The sequence below is a fragment of the Macrotis lagotis genome, chromosome 1, assembly GCF_037893015.1.
Source record: "Macrotis lagotis isolate mMagLag1 chromosome 1, bilby.v1.9.chrom.fasta, whole genome shotgun sequence".
In the NCBI taxonomy this organism is placed as follows: Eukaryota; Metazoa; Chordata; class Mammalia; order Peramelemorphia; family Peramelidae; genus Macrotis; species Macrotis lagotis.
The window spans coordinates 88,034,588-88,060,303 of NC_133658.1; the positions used below are offsets into that span (position 1 = coordinate 88,034,588).

At 34.9% G+C, this 25,716-nt stretch overlaps 1 protein-coding gene across 3 annotated transcripts in view; it reads right to left on the reverse strand.

Annotated features, from left to right (window-relative positions):
- MAP4K3 (mitogen-activated protein kinase kinase kinase kinase 3) overlaps window positions 1–25,716 on the reverse strand; it is a 212,985-nt gene that overhangs the window by 111,077 nt on the left and 76,192 nt on the right. For all 3 annotated transcript variants that reach the window (XM_074204313.1, XM_074204329.1, XM_074204320.1), the window contains 2 exons: window positions 18,991–19,081; window positions 5,288–5,352 (listed from right to left, as the gene is read on the reverse strand). In XM_074204313.1, the coding sequence (XP_074060414.1) occupies window positions 5,288–5,352; window positions 18,991–19,081 (156 nt within the window). The remainder of the gene's footprint in view (window positions 1–5,287; window positions 5,353–18,990; window positions 19,082–25,716) is intronic.

The following is a 25,716-nucleotide window of genomic DNA, read 5'->3' on the forward strand; positions in this document are numbered from 1 at the left end:
TAAATCTCATTACACTAAGAGGTACCAAAAAACCTATGGTAATAGAGGGGAAGAAGGGAGCAGAGGAGAAACACCCGAATCTTCTTCTCATCAGACTTGGCTTAAAGTCAACCTACACATACTCAGTTAACTTATAAAACATCTAACCTTTCAAGTATTAAAAGGGGAAAAGGGGAGGGGGGATGGAGAAAGGGAAGGGGAGTGGGGGAAAAAGGGGGAAATAACAAAAGGAAAGGAAGGGAAAAGGGAAAAAGGGAGAGGGGAAAGGGGAGGGAAAGGGGAAAGAAAGGGGAGGGTGTGATATAGGAGGGCAAACACACTGAAGGGGGTGGTATTCAGAAACAAAATACTGGGGAATATGGATAAAGGGGGGAAAAATACAAACGGAGGGAAGATAGCATGGAGGGCAATAAAGAATTTGTAATCATAACCTTGAAGGTGAATGGGATGAACTCTCCCTTAAAACGTAAGTGAATAGCAGAGTGGATTAAAAACCAGAATCCTACAATATGCTGCTTACAAGAAACTCATTTGAAGCAGAGAGATACATATAGAGTAAAGGTAAAAGGTTGGAGCAAAATGTATTTTGCTTCAGCTGAAGTAAAAAATGGCAGGGGTAGCAATCCTTTCAGACAAAGCAGCAGCAAAAATGGATGGCATTCAAAGAGATAAGGAAGGAAACTTTATCCTTCTAAAAGGTACCATAGACAATAAAGTCATTTCATTATTGAATATATATGCACCCAGTGGGATAGCACCCAAATTCTTAGAGGAGAAGCTGAAAGAACTACAGGAAGACATAGACAGCAAAACTCTACTAGTGGGAGATATCAACCTCCCGCTATCAGATCTAGATAAATCGAATCATAAAATAAACAAGAAAGAAGCTAAGGAGGTAAATAGATTGTTAGAAAAATTAGATATGGTAGACTTATGGAGGAAAATGAATGGGACAGAAAGGAATACACCTTTTTCTCTGCAGTACATGGAACTTATACAAAAATTGACCATGTACTAGGACATAAAAACCTAATGATCAACTGCAGAAAGGTAGAAATAGTGAATACATCCTTCTCAGATCACAATGCAATAAAAGTCATATGCAATACTGGGCCAAGGAGATATAGACCCAGAGCAAATTGGAAACTGAATAACCTCATTTTAAAAAATGAGTGGACCAAAAAACAAATTATAGAAATTAACCATTTTATCCTAGATAATGACAATAATGAAACAACATACCAAAACTTATGGGATTCATTCAAAGTGACTCTCTGGGGATATATTACAGCTCTAAATGCTTACATGAATAAATTGGAGAAAGAGGAAATCAATGAACTAAACATGCAACTAAAAAAATTAGAGAAAGAACAAATAAAAAAATCCCCAATTAAATACTAAATTAGAAATTCTAAAAATTAAAGGAGAAATTAATAAAAGCAAAAGCAAAAAAACTATTGAATTAATAAATAAAACCAAAAGTTGGTATTATGAAAAAACCAATAAAATTGATAAACCTCTGGTCAATTTGATTACAAAAAAGAAAGAAGAAAACAAAATTGCTAGTATCATAAATGAAAAAGGTGAATTCATCAACAATGAGGAGGAAATTAAAGTAATAATTTGAAATTATTTTGCCCAACTCTATGCCAATAAATTTGATAATCTAAGTGAAATGGATGAATATTTACAAAAATATAAGTTGTCCATGTTACATGAAGAAGAGATTAAATACCTAAACAACCCTATCTCAGCATAAGAAATTCAACAAGCCATTGTTCAACTCCCTAAAAAAAAAATCTCCAGGGCCTGATGGATTCACAAGTGAATTCTACCAAACATTTAAGGAACAATTGGTCCCAATTCTATATAAACTCTTTGGAAAAATAGGGAATGATGGAACTCTGCCTAACTCTTTCTATGAAACCAATATGGTGCTGTTACCTAAACCAGGAAGAGTTAAAACAGAGAAAGAAAATTATAGACCTATTTCCCTGATGAATATAGATGCAAAAATCCTGAATAAAATCTTAGCAAAATGATTACAACAAGTTATGACTAGGATAATACATTATGATCAAGTAGGATTTATTCCAGGAATGCAGGGTTGGTTCAATATTAGGAAAACTGTTAGTATACTCAATTATATCAACAACAAACCCATCAGAAATCATATGATCATATCAATAGATGCTGAAAAAGCTTTTGACAAAATATAGCATCCATTTCTATTAAAAACACTAGAGAGTGTAGGAATAAATGGACTGTTCCTTAAAATAATTAGCAGTATCTATCTGAAACCATCAAAGCATTATATTCAATGGGAAGGGGCTAGAGGCATTCCCAATAAGATCAGGGGTGAAACAAGTGTGCCCATTATCACCACTACTATTCAATATTGTATTAGAAATGTTAGCATCAGCAATTAGAGAAGAAAAAGAAATTGAAGAGACAAAACTCTCACTCTTTGCAGATGACAAGACAGTCTACCTAGAGAATCCCAAGAAATCATCCAAAAAACTACTGGAAACAATTAGCAATTTTAGCAAAGTCGCAGGCTATAAAATAAACCCTCATAAATCCTCAACTTTTCTTTATATGTCTAGCAAGATACAGCAGGAAGAGCTAGAAAGAGAAATCCCATTCAAAGTAACCTCAGACAATATAAAATACTTGGGAGTCTATCTGCCAAGACAGACTCAGAATCTTTTTGAAAACAATTATAAAATACTTCTCACACAAATTAAATCAGATTTGAATAACTGGGCAAATATCAACTGCTCATGGATAGGTAGAGCTAATATAATAAAAATGACAATTTTACCAAACTATGTGTTTCTACTAAACTGTTTAGTGTCCTACCAATCAAAAGTCCAAAAAATTACTTTAATGAGTTAGAAAAAATTTTAAGTAAATTCATATGGAAAAATAAAAAGTCAAGAATTGCCAGGAGCTTAATGAAAAAAAAAAGTGTAAAAGAAGGTGGCTTAGCCCCACCTGATCTAAAATTATATTATAAAGCATCAGTCATCAAAACTGTTTGGTATTGGCTAAGAAATAGAGTGGTGGACCAGTGGAATAGACTAGGTGTAAAAGCAGGAGATGATTACAGTAAGCTGCTGTTTGATAAACCCAAAGAGTCAGGCCATTGGGATAAAAACTCCCTCTCCCTCTTTGATAAAAACTGCTGGGATAACTGGAAGTTAGTATGGAAGAAACTTAGATTAGACCAACACCTCACACCTTTTATCAAGATAAGATCCAAATGGTTACAGGACTTAGACATAAAAAAAAAAACAATAGTATAAGCAAATTAGAAGATCGAGGATCTATGGAAAGGGGAACAGTTTATGACTAAGGAAGAGTTGGAGAACATCGCCAAAAACCAACTAGATGATTTCGATTACATTAAATTAAAAAGCTTTTTGCACAGATTAAACCAATGTAACCAAGATCAAAAGAAATGTAGTAAATTGGGAAACAATCTTTATAACTAATGATTCTGACAAAGGACTCATTTCTAAAATATACAGAGAACTGAGTCATATTTTTAAAACAAAAAGCCATTCCCCAATTGACAAATGGTCAAAGGATATACAAAGGCAATTTACAGATGAGGAGATCAAAGCAATCCATAGCCATATGAAAAAATGCTCTAAATAATTAATTATTAGAGAAATGCAAATTAAAGCTTCTCTGAGGTACCACCTCACACCTCTCAGACTGGTCAATATGACCAGAAAGGATAATGATCATTGTTAGAAGGGTTGTGGGAAATCTGGAACACTATTATACTGTTGGTGGAGCTGTGAACTCATCCAACCCTTCTGGAGAGCTATTTGGAACTTTGCCCAAAGGGCAACAAAAATGTGCATACCCTTTGACCCAGCAATACCACTACTGGGTCTATACCCTGAAGAGATGAGGAAAAAGGATAAAAACATTACTTGTACAAAAATATTTATAGCAGCCCTGTTTGTGGTGGCAAAGAATTGGAAATCAAGTAAATGTCCTTCAATTGGGGAGTGGCTTAGCAAACTGTGGTATATGTATGTCATAGAACACTATTGTTCTATTAGAATCCAGGAGGGATGGGATTTCAGGGAAGCCTGGAGGGATTTGCATGAACTGATGCTGAGTGAGATGAGCAGAACCAGAAAAACACTGTACACCCTAACAGCAACATGGGAGTGATGTTCAACCTTGAAGGACTTGCTCATTCCATCAGTGCAACAATCGGGAACAATTTTGGGCTGTCTGCAAAAGGAGAATGCCAGCTGTATCCAGATAAGGAGCTGTGGAGTTTGAACAAAGTTCAAGGACTATTCCTTTTAATATAGAAAAAAAAACCCATATCTTATTGTCTGATCTTGTCACCTCTTAGATTTCTCTTCTCTTCTTTAAGGATATGATTTCTCTCTCATCACACCCAATTTGGATCAAGGTACAACATGGAAACAAAGTAAAAACTGACAGAGTGCTTTCTGTGGGGGGGTAGGGGTGGAGGAAGGGAAGCAAGATGGGGGGAAAATTGTAAAACTCAAATAATATCTTTAATAAAAATTAATTAAAAAAATGAGGGAAGATATATTCAGGAAGTATGGTAAATTTCATTTTGGACATAGTATGTTGAAAATGCTAGTAGGACATCCATGTGTAGATTAGTGTTGAAATGTGTGCCAGTCCCTGCCTGGTTGCATTTTCCTAAATAAATCATTATCCATAACCACCTTATTTTCCTTGGAATAATCACTGATGATGACAGTTTATATTTATATCTTACAAAGTACAAAGTCATTTCTTAATTAATAGCCCTGGACAGTTAAATAACATGATCATTATTCATATTGTACAGATAGGGAAACCGAGACATAGGAAGGCAAAATAGTCTGTAAGTGGTAAAGCTAGGATTGCAACTTAGGTTTTCTGAATCCCAGTATACTTTCTATTATACTGTCAAGACAGCAAAAAAGTGGGTAGAGATACCCCCCCCCCATTGAAACGGAAGGGTTCCCTTGCAGAGGAGGAAGACGATATACTCAGAGTTCTATTATCTGTCCAGAGTCTCGGAAGTATTATGTGACATGACAATTTGGCACTTGGGATTCATTGTGTCCTAATATAAAGAATCTACACTGATCATCCACAAATTATTCACGTATGCTGAAATATTAATTTATGGGAATAAAATATTGCAATTTTTTCTTTCCAAATTATTTTCATCACAATGACAATGCAAATAAAATTATTCACTTTTTTTTTAATAAAATTATGAAGTTTGACTTACCATGATATATGTCCTGCAAAGAACCACCTCCACAAAATTCCATGCAAATCCATAGTTTATCTCGCCTATTAATAAAAAAGGATGAATCTATAATGTTTCTCACGGTTATATTTATCTATTTAAGATTAGAGGCCTTAATTATATTACCATAAAATGAAATTTATATTAAAAGTTTTATTTAATATCCAAGATTTAATGACTTATATGCAGTAATGTGTCTTTAACTCAACCAAGAAAATAACTTTACTATGGTTAAATCACTTCTTTAAAGGAAAAAAAAGCTTCAACACTTAAGATGAAAAAGTCAAAGCAAAAGATTTTCTTGCCTTCTACCATTACCCTAATGTGCTATCATTCACTTAATATTGATCTAGGAAGAAACATTTGAAATAATTAAGCTGTCCTTATCTTCTCAGAAAATTGGGCATTTCCCTTTTCATTACTGTCTAAAAGTAAACAGTTATTTTCAAAGTATTTCAAGTATTTCAAAATTCTTAAAACATTAATTTTTGTAAAAGCATCATTGTAAGGTTATAGTTTGGGCCCACTACAGTTTTAGAAGGTAAGATATAATCTCCATCCATGGAAGGAGCATCCTAATTAACAATATTAACACTTATGAAAAACCTCTCATCGCTGGGAGCAAACCTATAAACTAAGGAGGCAGAAAAGAAAAAAAAGTGACTTTATCTGGTTGAACCAACTAAAAAGATAATGTTATTCCAAACTCCTACAGGGTTCTATAAAGTACCATGCTAAAATCCCTAACTGCATTTCAGGAAACCAGCAATCAGTTAAGTTATTAAGGAGATTGTTGATGCCCCCTTAAAAATAAACAGTGAAATAAAGTAAAATCAATACATTAACCATGTCTAAAAATGTATGTCTCCTTCCATATCTCTAGTCCATCACCGATGCAAAGAGGAAAAATATAAATTTCAAAATCAGAGATCACTGTGTTGTACAAAACCTTCGAAATAATATCAGTATTGTTTTCCTTTACATTACTGTAATCAACATGAAAACTGTTCTGGTTGTTTTGTTCTATATCAGTTGGCATAAATCTTCCTTAAGGCTCTCTGAATTCTTCAAATTTTCTTCCTTTAATAATTATTTTTCAATTTTGTAATAAAACAAACATATAATTGTACATTATTCCATAATTATAAAATTAATCTAAACATACTTCTATTTCTCTGACTACAGACAGAATTTTTCTTCCTATGTCCTTTATTATTACTTCGGCTATTTTTTTTTTAAGGTTTTTGCAAGGCAAATGGGGTTAAATGGCTTGCCCAAGACCACACAGCTAGGGAATTATTAAGTGTCTGAGACCAGATTTGAACCCAGGTACTACTGACTCCAAGGCCAGTGCTTTATCCACCACGCCACCTAGCCGCCTTGACTTCGGCTATTTTTAATGGTCCAAATGACTTATTCACTCAAAGTTATTCTTAAAACAATATTGCTGTTATTGTCTGCAATATTCTCTTGATCCTGCTCATTTTGCTCTTCATTATTTCAAGCAAGTCTGTATCTTTCTAAGATCACTGAATTCGGCATTTCTTAGAGCACAATAGTATTCCATCACAATCATACCACAACTTGTTCGGCAATCTTCCAATTGTTGGGCATTCCTGCAATTTCTAGTTCTTTGCCACAAAGAGAGCCGTTAAGAACATTTTAGAGTATTCTTTTCCTTTTTCTCTAATCATTCTTGGAAATAGATCTAGAAGTGGGATTGCTGGTCAAAGGGTATATAGGCAGTTTAAGAACTCTTTGGTTATAATTTTAACTTGCTCTCTAAAATGGTTGGATGAGCTTACAATTTCATCAACAACAAATGTGTCCCAAATTTTCCACATCTCATCCACTTCTTAAAGATACAACATATATAACATAACTTCTTTAGGCATTTCTCAACTAATAATCACACTTTGTTTCCCATTATCTGCTATAAATTGCTATAAATCTTTTTGTAGACATATATCCTTTCCCCCTAGAAGTTTTTGACATCTTTGGGGTATAATACCTAGTAGCAGGTTTAGATGAGGTCAAAAAAGAATATGCTGTTTAGTGGTTTTGAGGTGTTAATTCAAAAATCATTTTGCAGCATGGTTGGAATGATAAGAAGCTCCACTAACAATGTGTTAGTGACCTGACCTCCTCAAGTTCCTCTAATACTGGTTATTTTCTTTTTTTTTTGGTTATTTTTGTCAATTTGACAGATGATTGATATTGCCCATTTTACTTATTAGTTATCATTGCATGGCTTATGTAGTAAAAAATTATTCTTCTAGCAATAGTAATACACTCTCTTCTTTTAAATAAGAATGGGATGTTTTATATTTAGATTATTTATCCACTTGGGCCGCAAGGCATATGGTGTAAGAACTAGACTAAATCTAATTTCTGCCAGATTGCTTTCAGATTTTCTGTGCTGTTTTTTTGGTAAAACAGGAAATTCTTATCCCAATAAGTTGGCCACATTATAGTCAACTGTTCTGGGTTTACCAAGGCTCTCCAATGATTAGGTTTTCTATTTTTTAAATACTTTCTTTGGTATTTGTTCTTGATCTTTTTTTCCCTATATATACATAAATAACCCCTTGGTACTTTAATTTATTGATTACTAAATCTGTACATCAGTTTTGCAGATTATGGCATTTGAGAGTTGAAAAGGACTTTGGAGGTCATCTAGTATATCTTAAACACAAAAGGAACTTTACTCTAACATACCTGACAATAGATGTCTAGCTTCTGAGGAAGAGAAACCTATATCCTCTCTATTCAGGCAATTACTTTATCAGATAACACTAAATGATGCTAAGTTTTTCCTGATACTGGGCCTGAATTTTCAACTTCCATTCAATGTCTCTGACTCTGCTTTTTGGAGTCAAGCAAAATAAATCTAATGTTCTCTCTTCTTGTGACAACCCTTCAAATACTTGAAGTCAGCTGTTAAATGACTTCTGAGTATTCACTTCCTCAGGCTAAACATGACTACCTCCAATTGTTTTTCATTTTGGAGAATCCAAGGCCTTTCACAACCTTGGTTGCCCTCTTCTGGACATTTATCAGCTTACTGGCATCCTTAAGTAATGTCAAACAGAACAAAATACAAAATTGCAACATATTTTCTTCCATCTTAAACCTTTTCCTTTCTCACTTCTTCCATCTTCTTGTACTTAATAATGAGATTCTCAGATTTACCTAGTTGTAAACCTTTCTTTCTTTCTTTTCTTTTCTTTTTTTTTTTAGATTTTTCAAAGGCAATGGGGTTAAGTGGCTTGCCCAAGGCCACATGGCTAGGTAATTATTAAGTGTCTGAAGTCAGATTTGAACCCAGGTACTCCTGACTCCAAGGCCAGTGCTCTATTCACTGTGGCACCTAGCCACCCCTTGTAACCTCTTTCTGAATCTCTGTACTCACATCTCCAACTGCCTATTAGAAATCTTACTCAACATGTTCAAAATGGAACCCTATTACCTTTTCTCCTGACTGGCTCTCTACTTTAGAACTTTATCTGTTGAGGCTGCCATCATTCTCCTGGAGATCCAAGCATAAAAGCTAGGCATCACCTTTAATTCTTCTTCACCCCCCACATCCAATCTGTTCCCAAGTCTGGTCAATGTGCCCTTCATCATGTCTCCTCCATATGCCTTCCTCTTTCCTCTGACACTTCTGACCTCTGGGGTGAGCCCTCCCCACCTCAAGCCTGGACTACAACCTGCTGGCAAGTTTCCGGCATCAAGTTTCTCCCCACTCCAATCCATTTTCCATTTAGCTGTCCTTGATCTTTTAAAGGTGCACATTTTACCATATCACTTCTCAATTCAAAATATCTTGTGGGCTCCCTACCACTTCCAGGATCAAATAAATATAAAATCTTCTCTTTGGCATTTGGAGCTCTTTACAACTTGGCCCTCTCCTACAGTATTCCTTACGTTCTGCTCCCCTTCACATCCTCTGTAATCTAGTGATGTGAACTACCTCCTGGCTGGTTGTTCCTCATCTCAATTGCCTTGCTTCTTTGAGGAGTCAGCTAAAATCCTGCCTCCTACAAAAAACTTTTCATGATGCCTTTCTTCTATGGTTATCTCCAATTTATCCTGTATAAATTTTGTTTGTATATAAATATTTATGATTCTTTCCCCATGAGCTCCCTGAGAGCAGGGTTAATCTTCTGCCTCGCTTTGTAACTCCAATACTCAGCTCATAGTGATAAATGCTCATCAACAGACTCCCTAGGACTTGGCTCTTGAGGACACAACTTTCTGGCCAACCATTCCAGCAGCGATTGAATTTTCAATCATACTACTCCCCTGCAACTTCCCAACTCTAAGGTTATGGTGGCCTCTTCCTTGCTGTTTCTCACATAAGATGTTCCATCTCTCAATTTGAAGACTTTCTCCCTCCTCCTCTCTGCTTTTTAGCTTCCTTCAATTCTCAATTCAAACCCCACTATAAGAAGCCTTTCCAAATCCCCCTTAATGCCAGTGTATCCCTCTCTCTTGAATAACTCCAGTTTTTTCTGTCTATATCTTGTTTGTATATAGCTATTTGCATGTTGCCGCCTTCTTGACAAAAGGGGCAGTTTTCTGCCTTTCTTTGTATTATCAGCACTTGGCACAGTGTCTGGCTCTAGATAAATGCATACTGACTTGACTATTATACCTTTACTTCTGAAGTCATGCTGCCCTCTTAATATGCTCCATGCTCCAAGTTTGGATTTGATTTCTGGGCTGCAGCATCACAATGCTAACTCACATCAAGCTATACAGTTCGTTAAAACTGCCAGTTTTTCCCCCCAAATAATTGCTGTCTATCCCTGCCATTTCCAGCTTAGACTTACAAAGGTGACTTTTGTGTACTCAAGCAAGATTTTACATTTATTCTGTTGAATTTCATCTTATTAGATTTATCCCAATGTTCTAATCTGTCAGGATCTTTTTAGTCATTCAGCATGTCAGCTGTCCCTCCCAGCTGGTGTCATCAGCAAACTGAGCGTAACATCTTCATCTTTATCCAAATCATTAAAAAAATGATAAATGTCACAAGACCCTGTTCAGATTCCTGTTCCTTGGAAGACCTTATGCTACACTGACAATGAACCATTAACAAATGTTCTGGTCATTCAACCAGTTCCAAATCCATATGATTAAATTGTTATCTCTATCATTTTTCCATCTTCTCATCAAGAATAGTAATTTAAGAAAACACAAACTAGAGCATTGTTCTCATATAATTCCCCTTATTAGTTTAATAATGTTGTCAAAAAAAGCAAGTGAAGATAGTTTCCTATTACCATCTTGATGAAGTCATGCAGGCTCTTTTCAGTCATTGGTTTCCTTTCTACCTATTTATCAGATGGTTCTTTAATTATTTGCTATACAATTTCCCCTAGAGATCTGCAGACTGTTACCTTTCCAATTAAAAAAAAATTAAGTCAACAATTAAAAAACATCTATTAAGAGTCTATTATGTTGCAGTCAGTCTGTTAAGTACTAAGGATACAACAAAAAAAGGCAAAAGATGGTACCTGACTGTAAGGAGTTCCTACAAATAAAGGAGACAACAAACAAATACATTTTAACAGGATAAATAGGAAATAACTGAGAAGAAGGTACTAGAATTAAGAGGAGTAAAGAGGAAAAGCTTCTGTAGAAGCCAGGATTTAATTGGGGTTTAAAGGAAGACAGGGTGGTCAGTAGTCAGAGAGGGAGAACATTCTAGGCATGAGGAATGGCCAGAGAAAAATGCTCAGACCTGAGAAATGGAATGTCTTGTTTGCAGAACAATCAGGTGATCATGTCAGAGAATGAGATGTAAGAAGACTGTTAAGGTAGTTTTTATGAAGGACTTTGAACACCAAGTAAAGATCTAATCATTTGCTACCTTTCCCATCTTCCATGATCTGAACTGACTCAATAATCATACCTGCAATTTTTTTGAGAACTAAAGGTTGTAGTTTATCTGAGCCAATTGAAGTGAATCTTTGAAAGGCAGCAAAACACTTTATTTTTTCTTGGGTATCGCTTCCCTTAGTCTTTTTATTTTGTCATTTTTAATAAAAAGTATGATTTATTTTGCCAGAGAAAGGAGCAACAAAACCAGAACAGAGTGTCTTGGCCTTCATTGTGTTGTCAGTTATTATAATAGCACCCAAAGGCTTTCTTTGATCCTACATTTTCTCTTTCAAAATGTTTTTCAAAATAACAAAAATTAGTTTTCTCTACCTCCCATTTCTGTTCTTCTCCTACCCTCTAGGGATGAAGGGAAGGGTTGGGGGGGGAGAAGGGAGGGAGGGGGAGGGAGAGAGGGAAAAAAAACCCCTCAAAACATTTGTTATAAATTCACATAGTCAATCAAAATAATCACTTTGGCTATATTGTTGAGGTTTTTTAAAGGTCTCATTCTGCATTACCCCATATAACCTGTCCATCATAGGTTTTCTAGATTTATGTATGGCTTATTTTTTACAGTTCTAACAGAATATACTACACCCTGCTTCAGCTCACTTCATTCATTTACACAAGACCTACATGTTATTTCTAAAATTGTCTCCTTTTATTTCTTATGATTTATTAGTATTCCATAGCATTCATGCATTTACAATTTGTTGAGACATTTTCCAGTTGATGGCAACTCTATTCCCTTTACTTTCTAGTTCTTTGTTACTATAAAAAGAACTTCTATCAGTATTTTTGCATGCATCCTTTACCCTCTTTCTTTGATCTCTTTGGGCTCTAGGTTTAATAGTGTTCTCATTAGGTCAAAGGACAGATAGTTTAGTGTCATTTGTGTTAGTGTTTCAAACTGCTTCCAATATGGCTAGACTGATTCGGAAATCCATCAAAAGTACATTAGTATATTTAATTTCCTGTAACCTCTTTAAACCACGTCATTTTCCTCTTTTGACATCTTTGTCAACCAATCTGAGGGCTGTGAGGGGAAAACTGTGGGTTTTAATGGAAATGAGACCCTTATCAGAAAAACTGACTTCAAAGACTTTTTCCAATTACCTATTTTTATATAAACTTCAATCTTAATGTTTAAAACATGTTTTCATTTAAAGTTTATCTTGGGGTGGCTAGGTGGCATAGTGGATAAAGCACCGGCTCTGGAGTCAGGAGTACCTGGGTTCAAATTCAGTCTCAGACACTTAATAATTACCTTGCTGTGTGGCTTGGGCAAGCCACTTAACCCCATTTGCCTCGCAAAAACCTAAAAAAATAAAAAAAATTAAAAAAAGTTTATCTTGGTTATCTTGTGAGATGTTGGTTTCAACCTAGTTTTTACCTAGATTGTTTTCTAGGTTTCTCAGAAATTTTTAGCAAATACCATAAATAGAGTTTTTGGCTTTCAAAAATACTATGCAACTGCTTTGGTTTGCTACTGTACACTGTTTCACTGTTTGTATCTAGTCTGTTCCTCTTATCAACCAAGTTCTTGAGTAGTACCAAACATTTTAATGATTACTATATTTTGAGATCTATTGTTCATAAGGACTTTTCTTTCACATTTTTTATCATCATTTTTCTTGAAATTGTTTTTCTTTTGTTTCTCCATTTGACTTTTTTTAAAGTCATAATCTTTTGGCAGACCAATTAATATTTCACTGAATAAATTGGGTTAGATAATATTTCCATTTCCATTACAATGGTGACTACTTCCACACTCTTCTCCCTCCATAAAAATTTCATCGATTATTTATGTCTTTATTTCTGCAAAGAATAGTTTATAGCTGAATTCTCTTATTTCCTAGGTGTGTTTTGGTAGGAAAACTGATCTTATTTTTTTCTCCTAATAGAATTTTAAAAACAAATACAAAATTCCAACTTTTTATTTATATTAGTATAAGCTCACTCTGGGATTCAGCAATCCTGACACTATTTTTGCTGGACTCCCTTCCCCCATGAGTATCTTTATGCTGATACCAAACCTACATATCTTTAATCTTCCCTATTTTTCAGTACTGTTTCCAACATCATACTGTATTCTATATTCAAAACTGGATAAGCAAATTTCCTACTAATATTTATTCCTCATTCCAATTTTTCTCCTTTTTTTGAGTATACTTACTATTAGTCACTTGAGCTTGAAAAAATTTTTTTATTCTTCTCTCTAGTATTGTAGATTTTCCCACCATCTCTTTTGAACTGGCTTTCTTCTTTGTCAACCACTTGGATCAGGTTCATACTTCTTAGAATCTATCCTTTACAAAGCTGGGAAAATATCTTTCCTAAACTATATAAACTTTCAGTGGTTACCTATTATCCACAGGATAATATATATAATAAAATATGAACTCATTAATCATCATTCTAGTCTTCCACAGAAAGATGACAAAAGAAGCCAAAGCTTCATAGTCTCATGAACCAGTTCAAGCCTTAAGTATCTCTCACCTAGGCTATTTTTACTTGATCTTAATATTATTACTGGTCTCTCCCCTTGGCCAGACCATACACATAATAAAATTATCTGTCTTATGGACAGGTTTGATAATGTCACTCCTTGGCTCAAGAATCGTTGGGAGAGTAAGGATAAAAGAAATTTCCTTCATGAACTAAATTTTCTAAGGAGCTAGCCTATATGTTGTTTCCCAGATTCATACTTCATAACTAAGAGAATTGAGGGAACTAAATGAACCAGGGACTTCATGTTGTGACTCAATTCTGGATCAATCTCAATTTTTCTTTCTATTCAATTATAAGTCTAGTTCAATTCTGAAAACCATTCAATTATGGAATCATAAGTTATTGTACTGTTTGAATCACCAGTAGTTAGAAAAAAAAGTTTCTCACAGGCAAAAATACAAAAAAGTGGAGTACTGAAGCCTGGCTAAGCCAATATTGTTACCATATGAAGTTCAAGTAACCCTTTAACTGTACAACTTCATCAAAATCAGCAAGCAAGAAATGTTGGACCTGAGGTCAGGAAGCACTTAGTGCAACAGTACTTCAAGACATTTAAGCACTGTGACTCTGAATGTCTTTCTAGGTCTGTCCTCATCTGTAAAATGAGTATCGTCATCATCATCATCTACCTCTCAAGGCTGTTGTGAGGTTAAATTGTATTTAATTTCCATTGGATCTAGAAGTATTGTTCTCTTTGAGATAATGATGAATTATGGGTAATATATTTATACAGGGAAAAACAAAATTCTTCCTAATTATAGAAACTCCCAGACAAAGCATACTAAAACATGACTTGCACCATGCCATATATCAAGAAACGGCAAGATCTTTATCTAAGGGGTGACTAGGTGGCGCAGTGGAGTCAGGAGTACCTGGGTTCAAATCCGGTATCAGACACTTAATAATGACCTAGCTGTGTGGCCTTGGGCAAGCCACTTAACCCCGTCTGCCTTACAAAAACCTAAAAAAAAAAGATCTTTATCTAAACAAAGGATATAGATAGACAAATTTAAAAACCATCAGAAACCTGTAAGTTACATCAATTGGGGAATGTTTGGATAAATTATAGTATATGAGTATCAAAGAATAGTACTGTCCTTTAGGGAAAGAAGGAACTGCTTCAAAGAAACATGTAAAGGCTTATATAAACTGATACAGAGTGAAAAGAGCAGACAAAGACTTAAGAACCAAACTAAGTCTAACCAAGATTCTTTTCAAGTGGGCAGAGGGATGTGGGAAGAGGGAGGGAATACACACACACACACTTAGGAGGAATGAGGCATCTCTTTCCTCTGATTTCAGGGAATTGCACCTGGTTGCTCTTCCCCTCCCAACTCTGGAAACTCATTCATTCCTCTCCTACCCCAACAGAATGTTCCTAATCTTTTCTCCAATTAGAAATCAGATAACTTAACTTTGTATCCTGGTTTATATCCTGTTATGTATTTGCTTTTTATGCATAAAAATCTATCTCCCCTTGTATTCTAGGTCCAGCATCAAAGCTGAGGAGGCTTTGTTATTTGTTATGCAATTAGCATGCATTTCTTAATAAATCAAAATGCACAGGAGCTAGGACCTTTGTTTCCTGGGTGATTTTACATTTGCCTAGTCAATTCCTTATGCCTGGAATTAATTCTCTTTACTTTTTAGAATCGTTGACTTCCATCCCTCAATTGACAAATGGTTAAAGGATATGCAAAGACAATTCTCGGATGAAGAAATCAAAGCTATCTATAGTCATATGAAAAACTGCCTAAATCATTATTAGAGAAATGTAAATTAAAGTATCTCTGAGGTACCACCTCATACCTCTCAGACTGGCCAATATGACCTGAAAAGATAATGATTAAAGTTGGAAGTGATGTGGGGAATCTAGGACACTAAAGCATTGCTGGTGATGCTGTGAAATGATCCAACCTTTCTGGAAAGCAACTTGGAATTATGCCCAAAGAACAATAAAAATGTGCATATCCTTTGATCTAGAAATACTGGGTCTGTATCCTGGAGAGATCACTAAAAAAGGTAAAAATCCCACATGTACAAAAATATTCACAGCAGTTTTTTTGCAGTGGCAAAGAACTGGAAATTGAGGGGATGCCCATCAATTGGGGAATGGCTGAACAAATTGTGATATATATATATATATATATATATATATATATATATATATATATATATATAAATAAAATATCACACACACACACACACACACACACACACACAAACATAAACACGGACTGGTAGGAATTTATGTGGAGTGAGATGAACAGAACCAGAAGAACATTATATACACTAACAACAACCTGGGGTGATGGTCAACCATGACGGAGTTGTTCATTTTGGCAGTGTAATAATCAGGGACAATTTTAGGGGTTTGCTACCTTTTGTTTCCAGAGAAGGAACTGTGGAGTTTAAACGAAGACCAAAGCTTCTTATCTTCAATTTTTAAAAATTGTCTTATGCATTTATTATGTAATTTTTTTCTCTCTAATGTTTTCTTTCTTCCTTTTGGACCTGATACTTCTCTCACAACGTGTTCAATTTCAATCTGTACTAAACATAGATGCAAATGTAAAGCCTATATCAGATTGCTTTCTGTTGGGGGGGAGGGAGAAAAATTGTGAAACTCAAAACTTTGCCAAAAAATGGTAGAAACTACCATCGTATATAATTGGAAAACAAAGCTGAACTCAGGTGCCTTTCTAGGGGAAGCATTTCTTAATCCACTAGCTGCACTGAAATCTCCTTATTCAACTTTAATGGCTTTTACATGTCTAAATGCTTCATGATCCAGACAGAGTGCAAGTACCTTGACTAAGAGACATCTTTTGTTTTTCCATACCCAGTGCCTAGAAGAGTGTCTGTTGAACTGAATGGAAACTAGATCAAATTATCTTTATACCAAGAACTTGAACTCCTAACTTAAATTTTTCTAGGACCCAAATAAGTTTCATTAATTAACAAGTTTTTAATGCAGATTTTGAGGAGGATTAAAACTCATCATCTTTAGGTATTAAGTTAAAGAACCCTAATTCAAAAATCATCCTTGGATTAGAGGCAAAGTTAAGTTATTTTCATCTATGTGAGTTTCATCTGAAAGTATATGAAAAGTTCAGGAATCCCTTTTATTACAATTTAAGCTATCAACCCCCTGACTCAAAGACTCAAGTTGTAAAATGAGATATACATTTTTGGATATAACCAATGTGGAACTTGTTTTTGATTGACTGCATAATTTTTTTTTCTACTGGGGGATAGCAGGGTGGAGGAGGAGGGAGGGAAAAGAATGGCAGCATTCAATGAAATGTTTCCCAACACCAGACTAGACATTCTCTATGGTGATCTTCCAACTTCAATATTCTAAAAGGCTATAATTTTGTTATATAGGTTATAATAGCATAAGATGCCTCCATAGGGAGAATAAAATATGCATTTCTGCTCTGTTTGTCAAACCTTAAATACCATATAATTTAATGGACAACAACTGACATACTGTAACAAAACAAAAATTTAAACAAAGTTCCTTCCTCTAAGATAAAAATCTGACCTTCCTGGGTCTATTATCCGTAAATGTAAAACCCACACTGAGTTAAGGAGGATGTTCTTAAGTCATATCATAATAAGGGTTTTAGGAGATCCTTATCTCAGGAAAGAAAGAAAACAAGAAACAAAAAGAAGAGCTAAGAAGTTATCCTAGGCTATCCTCTGCTTTCAGTTAATAACACACTTCTTTTATAACATAGAGAACTAAAAAGGGATCTTTCAATCTCTAGACTCAGCACTCTATCAACTGCACAGATGCTGAAAATAGAAGTCAGAGCTGGAGAACAAACCAGGCTCCTGAGTGTGAAAAGCTCTTTGGGGATAGATGAGATTTTTCTCCATCTTCCCAACCCTTTCAACACACTGCCTATATCAATAGAGAAACTGGAGCAATAAGATCTCATGCACTGAGAAGACTGACGCTAGGTGAGTGTGCAGAGACAATCACTCTGGGGCAGAAGGCAGCCCAGGATGTAGAGCTAAGTGTCAAATGCTATGAATTTCAGGAGTTCAAATGAGGGGCCAGCCCACCAGAGAAGTGAACAAGGGGAGCTTCATAAGAACAGGCCTCAAGGACCCCTTTGCCCTACACATTCTCTTACATATGGTGGCTCAACTGCCTTAGCACTTTGACTATGAGCTCACTCTTCCCACAAACTGATGCATATGAAATTGTGAGAAGATACCCCTTAAGGCTTTGGGGGATAATATTCTGCACCATCAATTTTTGTTAAGTTATCTTAGTAAATGACTTTACTTACAGCTAAGTCTACTGTCTGATCATTAACTGAAAGCATAGAACAGCTGGTGGAGAAAGAGAACAAGGAGCTACAGTAGTAATAGGTGGCCAGACACATAGTTATACTTATAATCTTAGGTAACAGAAACCTCTAACTATACAAAATTTAAATCCGAGGACAAAAATTAGGAGCACAGTACAGAATCAGGAAGGGATTTGTAGCTCTGGATTTCACACTATAGAACACAAGGTGGTTATCATGTGGCACTGCTTCCATCAGACACTGATCTGATGATATTAATTTTTCAAGAATGAAGTACAGAAGAAAAAAGGAACACTGAGATAAAATGTACAAAGGCATTTATCTGGACAGAATAGGATGTATGAACCAGATAGTTCAGGGACTTATAGCTCAGAGGGATATGAAGTAAATAAAAGAATAAATATATGAAACAGAGAATAAAATTCAGAAAAGATTGGGAAGTAAAACAGATGCCCATCTAGTGGAATATGATTCAGCAATATGGTGAGGAATGTAATCAAAGTATTACACTACAAGAAAACAACAAACATGAAAACTATAAAGACGCAAGGGAAAATTTATGTGAATTGATGCGAAGTGGGATATACAAAAATAGGAATATAAACAATAACAATGAACTATAAAAGAACAAACTGAAGCTGAGTAATTGTAATGACTGTTTGGCCCAGAAAGAGAGTTATGAGAACATACTCTCCTCCGTTCTTTGAAGAAAATGGGAAACTATGTTAGTAGAACACTACATACAGTGCTGTATTTTATTATGTGCTAATTAGTTTTGTTTATTAACTGATTGCTTTTTTAATGGCTTTCAATGTGGGAGAAGGAAAAAAGCAGATATGCTCAAAAATAATGAATTGAATTAAATAGTTTATTTTGCCACAACCCTAAAATGATACATTCATTCTTTACTCTTCAACTGACAGCATTTTCTTAAAAATTGGAAAACAAATACTATACCTCAGATAGCTGCCAAAATAAGCAACAATGTTAGGGTGTTTACAGTCTTTCATCATAATTATTTCTTGCTGCACAACTGCAAAGTCTTCCCCTGAAAAATAAAAGAATAAATATTTAGTAGTTCATAAAAATTTTATTTTACTTTCTAAATGACAGCCTCAATCATCATAATTATTATCTATCATTGTAAAATTATTATTGCATAAGTAGGGGAAACTATTTAGTATGTGCCAAGGAAAATTTGGAATCTGAATTATGTGAGAGAGTGAGAGAAATGGATAATATTCTACCTTACAGATAACACTGGTTATAAACAATTTTACAATAAAGAATATTCTCTTCTAAGATGAGATATGAATATTTTTAGATAGCACAGTAGTATAAATTATGGCTCTTTAGGGTCTATATGCAATCAAGAAACCTAAACTTGTGTAGAAGAGCTGCCAGACGGCCTGAGTATACAGAGTTGGCTTGTATTTCAGTTCCTTGTTCCCATTTCAATTGGGCTGGAATGCAAAACAGTCCAGTATTTGAGTTTCATTTTGTCAGTTCTCAGTCTCTTCTCCCTGCTCTCTCATGCCTAATTAGAATATGACCTGTATTCTCCAAAGTAAAATCTGGCAATCCTATAGTAATATTACATGCTGTAACTCCTAAATGAATACTTGTAATGGGAGAACAGAACTGATAAGAATGTAAATGTGGGTAACCATACATACAGTTTTAAAGGATGGGAAAACAAGGAATCAGTTTTAAATGAAGTAGCCTTAATGATTTTAAAAGTTCCTTTAAGTTCAGGGGTAGTTCGTTAAAGTATGTAGAAATAATTTAGTATCAAAGGAAAAAGAGACCCTAAATTTTGGCTTTCCAAATAAATATTCAAATCATTAATTAATAGGTTTGTGTTCAGGATGAAAGGTCTGGAACCACTAGCTTTGGCTACTTCCTGTGACATAAGCTACTTCAAATTGGAGTAACACAATCAAATATTCTGTGAATTAGTACTTGAAACTACCTAATAGGTTAAGGATTTGAGGGTGGCAGGGGAGGGAGAATCATGTAAGGTGGGGGAAAACTCCCTTTGAGATGTTATAAATATCTGTTGCAGGAAACAGAATAAAAAGGCATGGCATCTCAAGTTCTTATTCCCTCCCTAATATGGGAACTCTAATTGAGTGCACTGAAGATTAAAGAGTAGAAGACAGGGGCAGCTAGGTGGTGCAGTGAATAGAGCATGAACCCTGGAGTCAGAAATACTTGAGTTCAAATCCGACCTCAGACACTTAATAATTACCTAGCTGTGTGGCCTTGGGCAAGTCACTTAACCCCCATTGCCTTGCAAAAAACCTTAAAAATAGAGTAGAAGATAAATATTCCTCAGTGCTTCAGAGAACGCAAAATATCTTCTGGCTATTATCTCCCATCTCTAAGGATTTCCAGATACTAAAGCACAACTGGAAGTGTCATTACAATAGCACTTAATATATTTTAGTTATATACCTTTAAACCACAGAACACAGACTCAGATTTAGAAGGGACCTCAGAGGCCATGTAGTTCAAACCATGTCTAATAAGACTCCTTTCTACAAGATACACAAAGAAAAGCTACAATCTTGTAGAATCTTTTGGTGGATTGTGAACTAGTCCAACTACACCTTCTATAAACCTGTGCACTCTTTGACCCAGAAACACTGCTTTTAGGTCTATATTCCAAAGAGATCAAAATAAAAGGGGAAAGGACTTCTGTGACAAAAATTATAATTCACTCTTTTTTTATGGTGGTAAAGGATTGAAAATTGAGGAGAGTTCCATCAATTGGAAATGGCTGAAGAAGTTATGCTATATGATTATGAAGCAATATTACTGTGGCATAAGAAAAGACAAGAAAAAACCGGGAAGACATAATAATTGCTGCAAAGTGAAACGATCAGAACCAGGAGAACACTGAATACAGTACCAGCAAGTGTAACAATGATCACCTGTGAAAGCAGGGAAGGTGATTTCTTACTTTACTTCTCTTTTGTGCCATAAAGAATGACCTCTAATGGAAAAATTAGAACACAAATGGTTAGATAGAAAATTATACAAAGATAAGTAAGGAAAGACGGTCTCCTAGTTCAGATGAAGTACTGAGTGATCCTGCTAAATTATTATCAACTATTTTCTAAAAATCTTGGAGAATGAAAGTTCCTACAGGATTAGAGAAGAAGAGTGATCAGGTTATTTTTATTTAAATGAAGAGGATAGAGTACACAAAAGAATGTTTGACTTGGGTTTCTGGTAAAAATCTAGAATGGATTTTGTCTCCTTAAAAAAACTATTTAAAAGAAAAAAAATCTCATTTTCATTGATAACTTCTGTTTTTACATTGAGTGGATTCCCTCTTAAGAGTTAATATTCCTAGTGAAGTCCTCTCAGGGTTAAAAATCATTAAAATAAAGACAGACTATTACTCTTAGACTATTTTTCGAAGAGGGAGAGAGGCCTTGCATCCCCAGTCAGACACCCTCCTGATTCTGTTAGGTAGGGAAATAGTAAAATATTTTCAGAGAAGAGACCTTGCATTCTTAGTTAGCTTCCTATTTGATGATAGACTGGGAGAACAACAGACTGCCTTCTATTATTTGATAAGTACTAAGAATACCTTGCATAATCATTATTTCATTTAGGTAGACAACAGAAGGCCATTAGAAAACTTCTGATACTGTCACCATCTGAATAGTGAGGTAATATTCTATGAAAACATTTTATTCTTCTCTTTGTTACTGAGTAGATTTTTCACATAAAAATTGTAACTCTGAAAACCTTAACCAATCAGGCTGAAAGAGAGGGGGCTGGGGGGGTCATGCTAGGCCATATAATCTTGCTTGACTGTCACCTCGGGGCAGCTCCTTGATCTTTACTACCTTTGTGAGACTTGGAGTATGCCCTTTTCTTGAGAAAAGTCAAAATAAACTTTCTTTTTTGCTCAGAGGAGTCTCTATATTATTTAAAGTGAATTTTTATCCCACACAATTTATGGTGCATGAGGTTGGAATTTTAACCCCCTCCCTAGGACTCTCCTGGTCACAGGCACAAGCAGGCATCATGCTGGGATATTTTCAGCAGCTTGTGATTTAGTGCCCAGGTAGATCCCTTGAGGAGTGTGGGAAAGAACCCAAAGAGAGACTTAGCTTGACCAAAATTGAAAGCCAGAAGACCTCCAGAGGCAGGACTACAAGGAGCTGGCACAGGAGAAGACCCAGGGATGGCGTCAAGGGTCTGTAAGTTTGTGTACATGAGCCTAGCAGGTTCAAGGTGACCCTACCCTCGATCACTTCCAAAAATTCAAATCAGCAGGTTGGATTCATTTGGGGCAGAAAAATGGGTGAGGGTGGAAATACTCCCATGCAATCAAATTGCCAGTCCAAGCGGTTAGAGTCCATAGGATAGTTCAAGAGGTTAAGAGTCCATGGACAAGGCAGAAGGGTCTGGAAGTGCTGGCTGAGAGCTCTGGGGTTTAAACAAAGTAAATAAATAAATCTTCCTAGGAGAAAATCCAGGAGACAGCATTAGACTGTAAAAATGGGAGGGGTCAAATTCAAAGCACAGTAGCTGCAGTCAATTATTGCAATCTCTCCCTGAAGTGCCAGGAGATAGTCCCTTGGGACTTAAACTTAGTAATTGGAATAAGGAACTAAAATATCAGGGAAAACTGCAGAAAATGATAAAATGCTGTTGGCTTTTTCTCTTCCCTGCTTTTTCACTGTGATTCTGTGTTGCTAGAATGATTTCTCCTCCTCTCTGCTTCTTTTCTCTGGGCAGCTTGCCTGTTTTCTTTTTTTTTTTTTTTTTGGTTTGTTATCTCTCAACCTTGGGAGAGAAACAAGAGCAAAAAAGGAAATTTATTGAGAAAAAGGGACTAATTAATAATAGAGAGAATTGTTTCATGAAGACTTAGTAAAATAAGTGTTAAAGGGGACCTTATTGGGGTAGCTAGGTGGCACAGTGAATAGAGCACCGACCCTGAAGTCAGGAGTACCTGAGTTCAAATCTGACCTCAGACACTTACTAATTACCTAGCTGTGTGGCCTTGGGCAAGCCACTTAACTTAAAAAAAAAAAGAAAGAAAGGACCTTATTTTGAAGTTAGACAATGAAAATTACCAAAGATGTTAAATAAAGAAATCACAGAAAGAAACGTTATTTTTATTTGAAAAAAGTTTTGGGAAAGTAAATCCCACAAAGTCAAAAGAATCAGGTTGATTCAAAAGTATATAAATTAGTTACACAGAAATGCCAGAAAAGTGAAACTAAATAGTTAATCTTTTACCAGAATAATATGGTAAACATTATAGTTTCAGGAGTTTATTAGTATAGATTCTGGTAATGTTAGTTATTACAGAGAGTAATGGAACAAGGTGGGGACCTAAAAAAAAGCAGGCATTTTATCAGCATTTATCAGCATTTTATCATTTTCTGCAGTTTCCCCTGATATTTTAGTTCCTTATTCCAAGAACAGAAGAGCCCCCCAGAAAGATTTTGGACCTGTCTCTTTATGAGAAAAGTTATGTGGTTTGTTCAATCTGAAGAAGGGAGCAGGTAATATTCCAATTCGGCTGTGAGTTTTTTTTAAAAGTAGCTTTTTGTTGCCTTCTCAAAAGTTTTACCAGTTAAAATCAAGAAGTGTTAGATATTAAATCCTTTGAATGGAAAATGTTTTCTGGAAAGTGGAATCATGCCTGTGGTTTACATAGCCAGTTCAGAACAGTATTAACTACAATCAAAAAAGAGTTAATGAAAAAGAATAGTGGAACAGAATATTAAGGGAAAATGTAAGTTGTATAGTCTGAGTAAGAGGTTCTGAAAGTACTGGGAAGAGAATCAAGGCATAGAGACAATTGGGGTTTTTTGAACCATCTGTTAAGTATGGAAATTGGTTAAATCATGTAGACAGAAGATTTGGGTAGGTTTGATATTGTATAAGTAAAAGGACTGATTTAGGGGTCTTGGGAAATGATTTCAAATTCAATTAAGGGTTTTTTTTTATTTTAATGTTTTATGACTCCTCCAGAGTCATAGGAGGAAATAGAATTAATGGAAATATTGTAACAGATAGGGACAGAATGGCCTTGATGGAGGCTGGCAGCCAGGATAGACTGTGAGTTATCTTAATCAAGCTTTAGAATTACTAAACATGGAGAATTAGGAAACACCAATTCAAAATATGTTTGGGGGTATAGTTCATATATCTGGAAAAAATCTGGGGTGAGTAAGTAATGATAAAAATAGTAAAGGTACAGAATTAGTATATATTACTTTAATATCTCAAATTGAGGGGAATCTCCAATTCCAAGAACATAAAATGTGTTAATATTAAGAAATGTTGGTTAGGAAGGATAGAAAACTCTTATAATTGGAAAGTTAGAACTGCACTGAAAAAGATAAAAAGAATTTGCAAATTTTTTTTGGCTTTGAAAAAGAAAATGATTTAAGGTTATTTTGAATATGACTTCTGGAATTTGAAAGAAGTATAAAGAAAATCTTGTAATTATAGAGTTTTTTTTTTAGATTTCTGCAAGGCAAATGGGGTTATAAGTGGCTTGCCCAAGGCCATACAGCTAGGCAATTATTAAGTGTCTGAGACCGGATTTGAACCCAGGTACTCCTGACTCCAGGGCTGGTGCTTTATCCACTATGCCACCTAGCTGCCCAAAAATCTTGTAATTATAAAAAGGGATTTTTTTAGCAACAACTGATCTTAAGAATTTTTCTGTGTTGCAAAATTCTTGGGAGTAAAGGGAAAATACATGAAATTGAAATATGTAGTAAAAATTAGTAAACTTTCTATAAGAACAGATTTAAACACTTTTTATGAGAGTTTAAAATTGTGTTACAATAATGAACAATGAATGGAGGTCTGTTATTTAAGAAGAAGAAATCATACATGTAAATGTAACACTAGCATAGGTAAAAACTGTACATTGAGCTCCTGAAATTATCATATGTATAAGGCTAAAATTCACGGAGAATCTTATTTTCTTTGTTTTGAAAATAGAAGTGCATTTGGAAGAAAAGACAGATAAGCTTATAAAGCACAAATTTAGAACATAATTATAAGGTTAACTTTAAGAAAACCTGTTCTGTTTTGCTTTAAGAGATGTCAGCATGAAAACTTTGTTTCATGCAGGTTAAGGATTTAATATTTAAATTTAAAGAAGTAAAAATTGCAGATTTCTTCCTCCATGTTAAATGCAGATTCAGAAGGATAATGTAACTGCAAGATATCCTTTTCAATAATGTTGTATAAATGTGAGGGGCTTTGGAAATGATTAGGAAATTAAAAATTATGTAATCCTAATTAGATGACTTCTCAATGAATAAGTTGTTGAAGAATATTATCAAACATGTGATCTACTTTTGGAAATATAAACTATTTTACTGTAATGTGGTCAAACCTGGAATTAATGATTGATTGATTTGTAAGGATAATAAGGGAAGTTGTCAAAGGTTATGACCCTCTGGGTTCCCTGAAATTTTTAGATGATGTGTCGGACTTTGCTCTAGATCTGTAGGTCCAGGTATAAATGTAATAATGGAAAGATTGTTTTGTGAAATCTAAGTCTCAATGTGTTACACTTATTACTGTTTTGTTAAATTTAGAGATATTCTAATGGGTTGAATGAATTCTGAAAAATAATAATTTGTATTTCAAACAGGGCTAATAATTAAACAGGTTTATTATAGA